This window comes from Pantherophis guttatus, chromosome 8 (assembly GCF_059756535.1).
Source record: "Pantherophis guttatus breed Tessera chromosome 8, ASM5975653v1, whole genome shotgun sequence".
Classification (NCBI taxonomy): domain Eukaryota; kingdom Metazoa; phylum Chordata; class Lepidosauria; order Squamata; family Colubridae; genus Pantherophis; species Pantherophis guttatus.
Window position 1 is genome coordinate 67,415,003 of NC_142070.1, and position 15,200 is coordinate 67,430,202.

The 15,200-nt window shown below is 45.0% G+C and overlaps 1 protein-coding gene across 1 annotated transcript in view; it reads left to right on the plus strand.

The window, feature by feature from the left end:
• Window positions 1-1,393: 1,393 nt before the first annotated feature.
• Window positions 1,394-15,200, plus strand: part of DCHS2 (dachsous cadherin-related 2) — a 76,735-nt gene continuing 62,928 nt past the window's right edge. The window contains exons 1-2 of the mRNA XM_087875402.1: window positions 1,394-2,375; window positions 2,487-3,244. Coding sequence (XP_087731528.1) covers window positions 1,394-2,375; window positions 2,487-3,244 — 1,740 coding nt within the window. The remainder of the gene's footprint in view (window positions 2,376-2,486; window positions 3,245-15,200) is intronic.

Sequence of the window (15,200 nt, forward strand, 5' to 3'; positions counted from 1 at the left end):
CAACAAAATAATAATAGTATTATAGGACTAGTTTGAGCTGGAGTGAATCCAGCAGGTTCTGGAGAATCGGTAGTGGAAATTTTGAGTAGTTCGGAGAACTGGCAAATACCACCTCTGGCTGGCCCCAGAGTGGGGTGGGAATGGCAATTTTGCAATATCCTTCCCCCAGGAGTGGGGAGGGAATGGAGATTTTGCAGTATTCTTTCCCTGGAGTGGGGTGGGAATGGAGATTTTATAGTATCCTTCCGCTGCACGCCCACCAAGCCATGTCCACAGAATCAGTAGTAAAAACATTTGGATTTCACCACTGGTTTGAGCTATATATTGGAAGGCACAAGGCTGACTCTTCTGCTGTGAAGTGATCTTATATAAGACTTCAGTCTAGAATAGAAGACGTAATAATTTTTATTTGTTATAAAAGTACTTGTTATAAGAGTAAAATCAGATAAAACAAACAAAACACTTTAAAGTCCTGAAAGCATTATAAAAATGTTTATTGTTATTGTGAATTATCTATTTAGTAAGTACTGGACATACATATCAAACATGTACAGGTTATCGTAGCTTTCTATAAAACATATATACATCCCCTGCTCGTCATTCTTTCTAATTATGATATTCATACTGTTAGTTCTAGTTCCCATTTAGCTTTTACATATCATCACTCAAAACCATAGTTTTGGAGACTTCCACGTTTTGCAAAGATAAAGTAAAAAAAGAAAGAAACAGAAAGAGCTGCTAAGATGAGGAGAGCATCTCAAAATTAATTCAGCAAGGACTACTGAGGATTGGCTTAAAATAGTTTAAAGTGACGAAAAGAAAAGATGTAAGTCAGAGATTAGAATCCTGAACAATATTATTCCACCATATAAATTGCACGACAGTATGCTTTAGCAAGCTGTGCTGTATAACTTCCTTTGAAAGGTGGGAGGCCAAGAGGAATTAAAAATGAATTAAAATAAAATCTTAATCTTGTTTTCAAAGTTAGCTGGGTACATAGTGCCCAGCAAGGGTGCTATAGGCTGGTTAATTGGGGCTAAGTCCCATGCTACCCACACCCCCACCATCACATGGGGTAGTAGGGGTGTGTTAGCATCTCAGAGGTGCCTGGGTAAGGCTGTTGCAGCATCATCAGAAACAAGCAGTCAGGTCGGGAGAGAGGCAAGGGAGATGTCCTGCCCGCTGGCGCCTGGCACCGGTGCCTCTTAGCCAAAGTTTTATGGATGAATGCAGTCTGACTGCACTCAGTCTAGGCTACAAGGAGGGCTGAGAGAGCGTGGAAGAGGAAAGGACTAAGGAGAAGCTCTGGTCAGTCTGACTTGGCTGAGCTACAAGGGCTCCTATGGGCAGAGTGTTTAACGCACCAGCTTCGGGCAAAGAGATCGAGGCGAGCATGGAGCTCCGGTGTCTCGCCTTGAAGATGAGGAAGAGTCGGAGGAAGCCAAGGGGGCGACCGGCCCTTAAGCCGTGGATCGCTGGGCGATGGCCGATCCCACTGTGGCTCTGCCTATGCATCGCGGGGGAGTGTTCAGGCCAGGTGTACCACCTCAGCTTGGGAGTGGACGAAGAGCTGCCGGCAGACACTCTGGTGGGGGACATCAGCGCAGGGCTGCCCCCCGGGGAAGCCCATCCCGGTGGGTTTTTCTTATCGGAAGGCAGCGGGGAGTCCGCCCTGTTCGCGGATTTCCACGTGCACACCGACACGGGCCTCATCCTGACCGCCAGGCCCCTGGACCGCGAGCGGACGGCGCGCTACAGCTTCGCGGCGGCCACGCCGAGAGGGGCGATCGTGCAGGTGGAAATCGCCGTCGCCGACGTGAACGACCACGCTCCCCGCTTCCCTCGGGATTTGGCGCATCTCGGCGTCTCCGAGCTCAGCCCGCCCGGCAGCGCTTTCCGCTTGCCCGCCGCGCGCGATCCCGACGAGGGAAGCTTCGGCATCCAAGGCTACTCCTTGCTGCCGTGGGGTCAGGACGGCTCGGCGGAGGAGGAAGAAGCTCCGTTTTTCCAGGTGCGCTACGGCGCTCCCTCGGACCCTCTGGAGCTGCTCTTGCTGAGACGGCTGGATCGGGAGCAGGCGGCTGCCCATCGGTTGCTGGTCGAGGCTTGGGACGGCGGCAGCCCTCGCCGGAGCGGACGCCTCGGGGTAGAGATCCAAGTGCTGGATGAAAACGACAACGCTCCCGCTTTCGGGCAACGCGAGTATCGCGCCCGCCTGCGGGAAGACGCGCCGGCGGGAACCTCCGTGTGTCGGGTTTGCGCCACCGACCCGGATCTGGGTGTCAACGGGGAGGTGCGTTACGCTCTCAGCCGCCGCCAGGGAGACTCCTCCGCGGAGATTTACTTCGAGGTGGGCGAGCGCAGCGGGTTGCTCCGTTTGCGCCGGCCGCTGGATCGCGAGCTGCGCGCTAGCCACCGCCTGGCTGTGGAAGCTCGCGACGGCGGCGCCCAGCCCGAAATGGCCACCGCCTGGGTCTCCGTGTAAGTCCTCGACGTGAACGACAACCCGCCGGTCATTCGCTTGCTTTACCTCACCGAGGCCGGCGCCAAAATCTCCGAAGGGGCGCGGTCGGGGGACTACGTAGCCCGCGTGTCTGTCTCCGACCCCGACGAACAGCCGGGAGGAGGAGGAGGCGGCGTGGCGCTGAGCCTGGAAGGCGGCGAAGGCGCCTTTTCGCTGCGGCGCTCTGGCGACGGCGGCGTCTATTTTCTATGCGTCGACGGTCCCTTAGACCGGGAGACCCGTCAGGCTTACGAGCTCCGCTTGACGGCCGTCGATGCCGGCGTCCCGCCGCTCTCCTCCCGCCACGTGTTGGCCCTCCGCGTGGCCGACCGAAACGACCAGGCTCCCGCCTTCGCCCAGCCTCGCTACCGCGCCACCGTCTCCGAAGCCGCCTCGCCCGGCGCGGTGGTTTTGCGCCTCAGCGCTTCGGATGCCGACGAGCCGGGCTCTCGCAACAGCCAGGTGCGCTACGCCTTGGCTCCCTCTCAGCCTCACGGCGCGCTTTTCCACCTCGACCCGCTCAGCGGCGTCCTGAGTCTCCGAGCCGCGTTGGATCGCGAGCGGGAAGCGCTGGTGCAGCTATGGGCGCTGGCCCGGGACTTGGGCGCGCCGCCCCTGTCTGCGTCGTGCCTGGTGAGCGTCGCCGTCGCGGATGCCAACGACAACGAACCCGTCTTCAAACGCCAAGTCTACACCGTGAGCCTGGCTGAACACTCCGAGGTCGGCTACTGCCTCTTGCAGGTAACTGGCCGGGGAGGAGGAGGAGCAACCTCTTGTAGGTAGAGCACAAGGAGTGGTGAAATCCAATTTTTTTTTACTACCGGTTCTGTGGGCGTGGTGTGGCTTGGTGGGCATGGCAGGGGAAGGATACTGCAAAATCTCCATTCCCATCCCACTCCAGGGGAAGGATACTGCAAAATCCCCCATTCCCTCCTCACTCCTGGGAGAAGGATATTGCAAAATCTCCATTCCCACCCCACTCTAGGGCCAGCCAGAGGTGGTATTTGCCTGTTCTCCGAACTACTCAACATTTCTGCTACCGGTTCTCCAGAACCTGCTGGATTTCACCCCTGAATGACCCCCAAATGAGCTAGTGTTTTCTGGGTTGGAGGACCAGCAAAAAAGCTGGTTTAGGTGAATTTTGCCAGGTAAAACGAGCTGGTATTTTAAAATATTCTCCTTTATTGGTTTAAAATATTCCCTTCACTATCACAATTAAAAAATAGCAGAACCTTTATCAAAATACAGGTGCTAAACTAATCCAGGTGTCTATCCTTGCCTCAATAGATTGGCTGCCACTGAAAAAGTTTCTTCTCTTTGATTTGTTAAGAAACAATCCTAGGTTAGAATGGAGTTTGTTTAATTATGCTTGTGTGGATTGCAGGTACTTTTTCAGGTACTATTTAGTCTTTCATAGGTTTCCCAGATATTTTGGACAGGCAGGCTTTGTATCTGCACAGTTGTGACATTTTCTGTTTGATTCAGAGCAAGGAAGTTTAGTTGGGTTAGGCAGAACATTTTTTTCCACAATATAAATGATACCAAACAAGACTAAGGTTGACTCAGCCTTCCAACCTTCTGAGGTCCGTAAAATGAAGAGCCAAATTGTTGTGGGCAATATGCTGATTCTGTAAACTGCTCAGAGAGTGCTGTAAAGCACTGTGGAGTGGTATATATGTCTAAGTACTATTTTTATTGTTATAAAAGTTAAAAAGGGAGAAGCCTGGAATCCTCTAACATAAGTAATCACCAAGGCAATCTCTTTTTTCACAATAATAATTGGACGAAACTGCCCCCTGAAGGAGCACTTCCATTCCTTAACCCAGAGGTCTTCAAACTTGGCAGCTTTAAGACTTATGGACTTCAACTCCCAGAATTCTCCAGCCAGCATAGCTGGAGAATTCTGGGAGTTGAAGTCCACAAGGTAGTAGTGCCACTACTACCTCAGCAACCTTTCTTAAAAACAGAGAGGTGGAAACTGGCTAATGGTTATCTAAATTTAGATTGTTGGATCTAGGGAAGATCTCTTCAGGAAGAGTCATACCATAAATCTCTTTCAAACCTCTTCCCATAAAAAGGCAATGATAGTCTCCCAGATTCAGAGGGTCATAGTAACCCCAACACCACATGGAAATTGAGCTGGGGATGGGTGACGCGTGCAGATGGCAGAAGTTTGTTCTACAAGCTTGTTCTCTAAAGGCCAAGTTATTTAATTTGGAGAAGCTGAAAGAAGCAGAATGGTTCAGAGAACTTTTTCCAAAATTCCTCTAGTGGTGCAGAAAATAATAATCTCATGGAAGCCATCACTCTGAGAAAAAGAGAAATGATCCCTTAGAAGATATCTTTCCTAGACAGGTGTACAGATATTTTGAAAATCTATGCCTCATTGAGCGCTAATTATGTGACTATGATCTGACTGCAACATCTGTCATTCCATTGGTCACTATGATTGATTGAACTGATATGGCTGGTTAGATGGTATGCCCTCCCTCTTTTATCTCTTCCTGTGCATCCTTCTTGAAGTTGTATTTGATGGAAGAGAAGGACCAGATAGGAACGTGACAATCTTCAGTCAAGGTTCTATGACAACTCTTACATCAGAAGTGTGGGTCGATTAGCAAACAAGGAACAAGATGCACATGCTAATGTGGAGTGTGAGGCAGAAGACACACAGACTCCATCCACAGGAATTTGCTTAATAGGTTGTGTGAATGAGTTGTTTGCAAACTATAGCTTATTGATTAGTGTCTTGTGTGAAACGAGTCAATTGGGGCTTTAAATAACTTCTATTAAACCCATGCTTAATTAGATATATAGATATGTTTTGGGTAGAGCTGCCAAAAAAAAAAACCCTTTATATTTGTGAATAGAACAACCTTCCTTATTTTGGTAAATTACTTAGATTTTCAACTATACTTTGCATAAAATCCCAATTACCAAATTCAGACACATACTGTAGAGATTATAGGTATTATATAGCTCAACCTGCCTGAAAGGCAACAGGTTAGAAAAAACTAGCACTGTATATAGAGATGGGGGAATTAAAATAAGGCATTTTTAAAAATAAATAAATAAAACTAAAAGAGACTTTGGTAGTACAGTGGTCTAAAGCACCCTGTTATTAGAACAGCTGCCTGCAATTATTGCAGGTTCGAATCTCGCCAAGGCTCAAGGTTGACTCAGCCTTCCATCCTTTCTAAGGTAGGTAAATTGAGGACCCAGTTGTGGGGGCAATAAGCTGACTTTGTATAAAATATACAAAAGAATGAAGGCTTAGCGCATTGTAAGCCGCCCTGAGTCTCCGGAGAAGGGTGGCATATAAATCAAATTAAAAAAAACAAAAAAACAAAAAAACCACAAATTTCTGCTACTCTCTTAGCTGATGGTAATGATCTTGAACTTTATAAATCTTTCACAACTATTACTAGTGTCGTGGCATCCTCTTCCTCTTCAGGAGAATCTTCCGCACATTTTCTGTTCAAATGCAATTCGTATTTGTATTAATTTTCTAACATTAGAGCATACCTATTAGCTGCCTTCATTTTCTTTAAACTGTGGCTTCCAAATTCTTGTCAAGTGCTGTCAGACTTCTACATGGTAAAAGCCAGACAGCACCTGAGTAAGTGTTGTCTTACTCAAGTGCTGGTAAAAAGTTTTGCAGGTCACCAAATAGAAAAATAGATTATCATCCCTTGCCACAGATACATAGGTGACTGGATATGCTCCAATTTGTGTAGCAATGTGATCACAGCATAGAAAGACAATTTGCTGCAGTGATTAAGGTGACCTTGAGTACTTGTTCCATTCTAGGCAAAATCCAGCTGTGTGACCTTTTTCTGTCTCTCAGTCCTTGAAAACAGGCAATAGCAGACCACTTCTGAAATGTTACCAAGAAATCTGCAAGGACTTGTTCAGACAGTCGACAGGAGTCAGTACGTATTCAAAGGCATGCACGCGCACACGTGCACCCACAAATTATCACAGCATACAGTGGACCCACAATTCTGAAATATTTTTATCTGTGAAAAAAGCATTACAGGTAGTCCTTGACTTAAGACCATAATTGAGTCCAAATTTCTGTTTGCTAAGCAAGGCAGTTGTTGGGCAAGTTTTGCCCCATTTTTATGACCATTTTGCCATAGTTAAGTGAAGTGTAGTTAAGCAACAGCACTTACACACAGTTGTTAAGTGAATCTAGCTTGTCCCATTGACTTTGTTTATTGGAAGTCAGCTGGGGTGCTTACAAACGATGACCACATGGCCTCTGGACACTGCACCTATTATAAATACATACCTGTTGCCAAGCATCCAAATTTTGATCATCATTTTTCTTTTGCTCTTTCTTACATTTCCTATCCACATACCTTAAGACATCTTCCAAATGATTTTTTTTAAAAAATGATCTCTCTTCGTCAGACACATCTATGCATCCATGCACTGTGAAGTAATGGAAAGATAAACCATGGAAGGAAGGTGAGAGAAGAAGACAGGGAGAATAAAAGGTAGCACTTCTTCTTCATCTGGGTTGTGCAGTTTTGGTTGTTCATCAAGCAATATCTGTACTTCTTCACTTGAAATGTAGCTGATTGCTGCAGAAAGCTCAACTGCTCCCTTTCTCTCTCTGACATACTAGCACTATGGAGAAGGAGGGAAAGGATATCATAAGAAGACAGGGGAAGAGGAAAAGGCAGTAGAGCAGGAATGTCAAACTCAAGGCCAGGGCCCGGATCCGGCCCGCAGGGTGCTTAGATCTGGCCCATGAGGCCGCTTTGGAAACAGTAAAGGGCCAGTCTGTGGTGCCTCTACCAGTGAAAACAGAGCTCAGGAGAGCAGCCCTCCTGAGTTTCATTTTTGCTGGCAGAGGGTTGCAGGAGGGCGTTGTAGCAGAAAACAGAGCTCCGGAGCCTGTTTTTGCTGGCAGAGCGCTCGGGCCACCACAGGTGTCGACATTTTCATTTTGTGGGAAACGGGTCCAAATGGCTCTTTGAGTATTTAAGGTTGCAGACCAGTGGTGGGTTCCTCCCGGTTCGGTCCGGTTCAGCCGAGCCGGTAGCGGTGATGATATGACATCACCGAACCGGTTCTCCCCCCCCACCCCCCACCTTATTCTTACCTTTTATTTGGTCCCACCCCCAATCTATTGCTGCCTCCTGAGTCCCAGCTGATGACTAGAGGGAAAAAAACTGTTTAAACTCTTGCCGCGGGGCTTCAAAGGGCCGTCCTACAGCTGATCAGTGTTAAAAGCAAACAAATGAGTCGGGCGTAAGTGTGAGGACTTTCCAGAAATGACTCTGACCAGCTAGCCATGCCCACCTAGTCACATGACCTCCAAGCCACACCCACAAAATAAGCCACGCCTACAGAACCGGTAGTAAAAAAATTTAGAACCCACCCCTGTTGCAGACCCCTGGTATAGCCACCTTGCCATACTTGAACAAAACATGATGGATTCATTTTGATCCAATAACCCTCTTTGGTATACCTCCTGTTTCATCTATGTCAGGGACGGGTAACCATGGCCCTTTTATGACTTGTGGACTTCAACTCTCAGAATTCCTGAGCAATTCCTGTTTCTGGCTCTCACTGCCTGCTGAATGACTGTTTACTTTTAATTCATGTTTATTTCACTTGGCACTTTCTTAATATTATTTAAACCCTAATCAAAAGCATTTGTGTGTTCCCCTTTGTTTATCTACAGTATTGAACAATTTTTATTCTACAGAGTTTGGGGCTCCATAGCCTGTTTAAGTGGAGTGTTCCTGTTTTAGTGTATAGGCTTAATTGATACATCTTGGCAAAAGAAAAAAAAATGATAATGAACCTTTTGGGTTAAGTTAATATATAAATGGAATTTAAGGTATGTACCAGTACTGGGATTCAGTGCACTAATGTACCATCCCAGCTAGCAGCTGCTCAAGAGATCTTAGGTGTTGATGATAACTCTAAATGAATGGTTGTGTGACATTGGGATGTTAAGTGCCATTTGCTACTGATTTATGATTAATGGGCCAGTGAGGGGTGGGATATAGATTCAAAATAGTGTCTCTGTTGATTCTTATATTCTATGAGCTATTATGTAGTCAAATCAGCATATACCTATATTAACTTTTGTCTGAGGTACATTGGACCAATATGGTAGATGTCAAAAGTCTTTTTGTTGTTTGTGCTATAGAAAAATTGATGAAAAGTCTCCAATTCTCATCTATAGGGAAACTTGTAGTAATTTATAAAACTATTTTTCTGTTTTACCCAGGTAGATCTCATTAGCTTTCTTCCAGTGAGTATAATTCAACATACTACATCCAGTAGCATCTCTATGATATGACAGAACTCAACTGGCCTGCATGATTTGATATGACATTTTATCCTTTTATAATAACCAGTCTCCTTTATTTCCAATCTTGCTGTTTGGATTGGGGAAATCATGGTCCCACAGCTTCATATCTTTCTCAGACTCTTACTTTATATCTCAGTCCATGTCAACTTCCTTACTAGCCTTTCCTTACTGCAAGTTAGGGATAGAAAAGAGGTATGAATACGATTTTATTTTTTTAAAAAATGCAGTCTTAATTCAGAGATTTACCTGAAAATTCTGATTTACCACATTTTATATTTAATGAAGAGTTTTCTCACACAATCCCACAGAGCCAAATCATTTACTTGGCCTAAAGGACACTTTTTCATTCAGGCATTTCATTTGAATAAATATCTTCACAACCTCAGCTAGTGTGTTTTATGTATGAGAATTTTTTGCTTTCCATGCTGAAACAAGTTAAGTTAAAGCAGCTGCCGATTTAGTAAGCCTGGGGAAAGGAGCTGAGAACAAATTAAGCCCAGCTTTTTCAAAGTAAATAAATTGCAGTAAAAAGAGAAATTGCGAAATAACCATGACACTAAATAATAAACAGAAATTCTTGATCTCTTGAACAGCTATGCTATGTATAGAAACAACAAATACAACTTTATAAATGTTACTAATAAAAGCAAAAGTTCAAAATCTCTAGCAAGTCAAAAGAGGTAAGAAGTTCCCTTTATCTTAAAAATTAATTGTGGAAAACCAGAACATGACACCAAAGCAAATATTTAACTGTAAACTGAGTCCTTGGTTTCCTAGAATGCTTGATGTAATCTGGATAGAAGCCAACCGCTGCTGGAAAGTGCATAGTGTATCCCCAATCTGATCCTCTATAAATATATTGGGATTGCCAGTTGTTGTTGTTGTTGTTGTTGTTGATAGCATATGGAATTATTTCATTAGCCAGGAAACTATAATGCAATTGCAGAGCAGTAGTTTGGTTGCTTGTTTACCAGCTCAGTCAGGTACACGCTTGCACAATTCACAAGGGAGCAAGCTGGCTTCGCTTCAGAAAGAAAGATAAGCAGGTCTTCCTACAGCATCATTCAAGGCCTCCCCTGAGCCACCTCGAAAACAGGCACCGCAACTAGGAAGGTTCAGAGGGCAGGAATCTGACTGCCTGCATGGAGCACCAGCTCGTCTCCCCTCCCCCCCCTCTCCAAGTGGTACCTATTTTATCTACTTGCATAAAAAATGCTTTCAGACTGTTAGGTGGACAGAAGCTGACGCGAGTGATGGGAGCTCACCCCAACACGCAGTGCTAGGACTCGAACCGCTGATGCAGAAACTATATCCAGCGTCATTAAGCCATTGAGCTATCGTGCCTCAAGATTTACCAGTAAGCATAGCCAAAGGCGCATGCACTGTAAATGTAAAACACCAACAATCTCTTGCAGGTGCTCTGTTTATTTTGCTTATACAGTTTGGCTTGGGTTAGGGTTAGACCTCTGTGACCTGCAGAATCTCTGTGTGGAATAATGGAATGAGAATGTATGAGCTTACGCTAGCCTCCCATTACATCCAAAGGCTAGATTATGAAGGGAAAAAAACAAATCCAGAAGAAGACAGTAGCACACCTCTCTCATAGTTTTGCCCAGAAAATTACAAAGAGGCATGCTCAGCTCATGGGAATCTTATATTTTTGCTGGTTAAATAAAAATTGGACGTGTTTTTCCTCTTTGAAAGCTGCAATATGCTGGGAAAAAGTAGTGCTTTGCTTACTGTATACTATCAACATTTTATATGGTTGAAGATGACTAGATAGTGTAATCCTTATTATTGGGATTAAAAAATTGATTTAGTTTTGTTTCATCATATAAAGAAAATCAAAACAAACCTTTGTTTATGGTTACAGCTGGAATACCACAATCATGGAGCACACTAGATTTAAATGATAGATGTTAAGTAAATAGTAATAAGTCAATTTTGTTATGCTATGTAAATTCTTTGGGCATTTAAGCACTGCTATTCTGTCATTTGTAATCCCATATAATATTCTGATTTTTAAACAGGGCTAATGAAGTTATATTCTCTTTTTTCCACAGATTTCAAAATACATGTAGTGTTTATGGACTTTGACAGGTGCAGATTTTGAAACCCTTAATTTTCTACCTAACTATGGCAGGTGCCAGTGCAACTAAATTCAAAGTATACTTTTAAAAAGTATTTCCCATTAAGAATTTTGTTTGAAACAGGGGTTCTGGAGACTCCTGGGATCCCCAAGACCCTTTCAGGAGGATCCACAAAGTCAAATAAATAAATACTTTAAAAAAATTTCAGATTTAATTTCTAATACAACAGATATTTATATGTAACACACCTAAACCCCAGGCATTTTTATGAATGTAAATGTGTCCTGAGGCCAACATGCTTGAGAAGCACTGATTTAGAAGAGTGCTTTTTTGCAAAACATTCTTCTTTTAAAATGCCTTTGTCTGTTATGCTTTGATAAATATTTCCTTCTTATGGGACCAAACAAAGCAGTTTTTAAAGTAAAGCATACTTTTCTTATACTTACCATATTTTTTGGAGTATAAGACACACCTTAGTTTTTGGGGAGGAAAATAGGAAAAAAAAATTCTGCCTACCAGGTATTCATCTGGCTAGAGTCCTTAGCCTGGTCAGCTTCAGCACATTAGTTCGCCCCCAGTTGGGGTTTAAAAACAGCTTCTAAAGCACAGCTGATCGTCGGAGGGAACAGCAATGAGAAAAGCAGGCGAAGCGCAGAAGATCACTAGCACTTCGTTAGGGCTGAAAAAAGCTTTGAAACCACAGCTTTCAAAGCATATAAATTAAAGCTAAATTAAAAAAAAAAGCTGATCGTCGGAGGGAGCTCCAGTGAAGCTCAGAAGGGATAAGATATAGCAGTAGCTGTTCCGGGTAGCCATTTTGGGCACCATGCGTTGCGTTTTAAGCCTCCAAACACGTTGCGTTTTCAGGCAGCAATCGGTGGCGATGTGCTTTGGCGATCCCTGTAGCTTTGAAGGGCTCTCAAACGGAACGTTTGGAGCTGAAAACACGACGTGCGGAGCCCAAAAACACAAGCCATTGTCTGTGGCAATCTCTGCAGACAGGAAGAGGTCGCGCGGAGACCAAAGGGTGGGGGCCGGCAGGTGGGCGGAGCTACATTCAGAGTATAAGACGCACCCAAATTTTCAGCCTCTTTTTTGGGGGGGGGAGTGTGTTTTATACTCCGAAAAATACAGTAAATTCTATTTTATGTAATCTAGACACTTTACCTAACTGTCTACATATTTAGAATTGTCTCTTTGAAGCCTCAAATATAGTAAGCAGGCAACCATTAATACTGCTTTAGGTATGTTTTATTAACAGAATAAGCAAATGCACACGTTTTTCATTTCTGATTGATGCGTCTGTCTCCCACATTGACTCCCAAGCAGTAGTTTTCTTCCACTTTATGCAAGGGCTGTCATGCTTAAGTCTGCTCCATTCCCACTCATGGGACTACATTTGGGAAAAAAGTGAAAGGAAGGGCAGTCATTTAAACCTCCTAGACATGCTTGAGACAAACAACTTAGGCATGCTTTATTGTTCTTACAACTCCCACCCATGTAATGCATATGGTTTAATGTAATGTTCAAAGTACTGGATGTATATTTCCACATAGAGAAAATATTTAAAGCTGTTATACATTGAATTTGTTTTTATTCTATGTTCCATGTTTCTGTTGCTTTGAAAGTGCAGAAATAGCATTTTATATCTTATGGCAAATGACTCTAAATAGCTTTGTTCACCATGGTTTTATAGAAATCTAAATTAAGAATTGTAGAGGTTTTTGATAGTGAAAACATAGATAAATGCTGAAAAACCTGTGTTTGTGTATGTCAGTATATAGTTTGAATTTAACTATAATCTTAGCTCTTCCCTTTTTTGAATTGGAAAGATTAGAAGGAATTATAAATAACCGACGCAGTCTTTCGGCAATGGCCGCTCTGGGAGTGCGCTTCCCACTCTATGGTTCCAACTCCATGCGGTTGCCCCGGCTCTTGGAAGACTCACAGAGGTGGCTGACCTGACCGGCTTCTTCTCCGCTTCCAGCAGCTTTCAGCTGGGGTTTGAAAGTCGGAGAGGAAATCATCCTCAGTGCTTGGATGGCGGTGGCAGCAGCATGGTCTCCCCCTGCGGGGCTGCACCTCACTTTGCCCTTTGCCACCTCTCTGGTCTGGCTGCCGGAAGACTCTCTGCCCCGGCTCCCGGAAGACTTGGCAGCAGGCGGCTGGCCCGAACGGCGCCTTCTCCACTTCCAGCGGCTTCCAGCCGGGTGCTCACCGGCTTCGCCCACATCAACATGGTGAGGCCTGGGAGGCATGCAAGTGGGGGAGGGAACAGGCGCTCGCATGGCTTGGCGCCTTTGGGCCGCTTACATTCTCCCCTTGCAGGAGGGGCGGGGCTTGATGGTGCACAGAGGGAGCCTCTCTCTGCTGGACCCCCCAATAATAAGGCCAAGCCCTTATTTTGGGGTTCAAAAGAAAATAAGACCCTGTCTTATTTTCGGGGAAACACAGTTTTACCATGGAACTGACGTGCTTTGTTGATGTTCTGTCCCCGTACCACGCACACACCCAACCAGCCAGCCAAGGGTTAAATAAACTCTTCAAACACTCAACGTCAGTGATAAGAAACTTGGCAGCAACTCCGTGGCTGCCTGCCAAGAACTTTTACTCTGATAACACAGACAAAAATACACACAGTTTGAATAGTCCAGTTTGTAATTAAATCCACAGCAAATAGGCGTTGTGTCCAAAGGTGCAAAGTGACTCGCCAGATATTAGCTTTGTCCGTCACAGAGTCCGAATGGCCATCACACTCCCTTTTATAGCCTGTGGGGTGTGGTCCAGTGACTCAGCTTAATCTCTGGCACGCCTCCTTTTCTGCTGTGCACGCTTGTCTCTCCGACGCCGGTGTGGGTCCAACCACAATGTTTCTTCGTCACTATCCGACGGCTCGGAAACACCTGGCTCCTGGCCAATCTCTTCTCCTTCGGGAGACACATGAGGCATTGCCAGAGAGGAGGGTCCTGGAGAGGGAGGCCTGGCCGTCTCCTCTCCTTCATGTTCGGAGCCGTCTTCCTCCAATAAGATAGGCTCGGAGGACGGAGCCACAACAGTTGAGTCTGATGCATTATCTGCTTATAGCAAAGATTATCTTCTACATAAAAGATAATTTCCTATACCAAATGATACCAGTGAAGAGGTATTATTCATAATGATACAAGACTTTCAAAATGAAGATCAGTAATTTGAATTACTATTACTACAAATAGGCTAGTTATATGGTCGGAAAACCTGGTGCCAATCAACATTTGGGTCACTGCATTTGCTACTGATATTGCTGGCTAGTGATTTGCCTGCTTCTTCATATCCTAAAGCAGGGGTGTCAAACTCGAGGCCCGCGGACTGCATCCGACCCGCAGGGTGCTTAGATCTAGCCTGCAGGGCCAGTCTGCAAAAGACCAGCCCGCGGTGCCTCTGCTAGCAAAAATGGGGTGCAGGTGGGGGGCGCCCCCCACAACTGCTTTTAGCATCCAGAGTCCTCCAGGAGGCCTTCCAGGCCCAAAACCGAGCCTCTGGAGTGGTCCAGGAGGCCTTCTAGGCCCAAAGCGGGGCCTCTGGAGTGGTCCAGGAGGCCTTTCAGGCCCAAAACAGGGCCTTTGGAGTGGTCCAGGAGGCCTTCTAGGTCCAAAGCGGGGCCTCCGGAGTGGTCCAGAAGGCCTTCCAGGCCCAAAATGGGGCCTTTGGAGTGGTCCAGGAGGCCTTCCATTACTGCAGAAGGCAGTCCTTGATTCAGAAAGTTATAAAAGGGAAGAAAAGTAAAATATTTTACCTTTCAGGCTTGCAGGAATCTGCTATTATAGCCTATGTCAAAAATTTATAGTTCTAGTCTTCACATGGAATAAATTTCTTGATCTGGTCTCTCTCTCATAAGGTGATCAAGTAGATCAAGTAAGTATTAAAAAAACAAAATCACAGAAATGTATGCCTCTCTATTTTTATAAGTTTATAAAACCATGTCTGTGGAGGTGTGGTCCCATGTCACACCCATCATGGACATGCCCCCACCCCGGCCCTCCAAGGTCAAACCCAATCCTGATGTGGCCCTCAATGAAATTGAGTTTGACGCCCTCCTAAAGGAAGGAGACCATCTTGTGAAAAACCATAAAAATGAAATTAATCAAGGATATTACCTCTTGTACCCACTGCTAAAATTGTCTGCTAATGACAGGAAGAATCAATCCTATGGGGAAAAAAAATAACTTCAGCCAACATGCAAAGAAGATGAAACAGATTTTCAGCTCAATCTTAATTGACCCCATTTCACAGC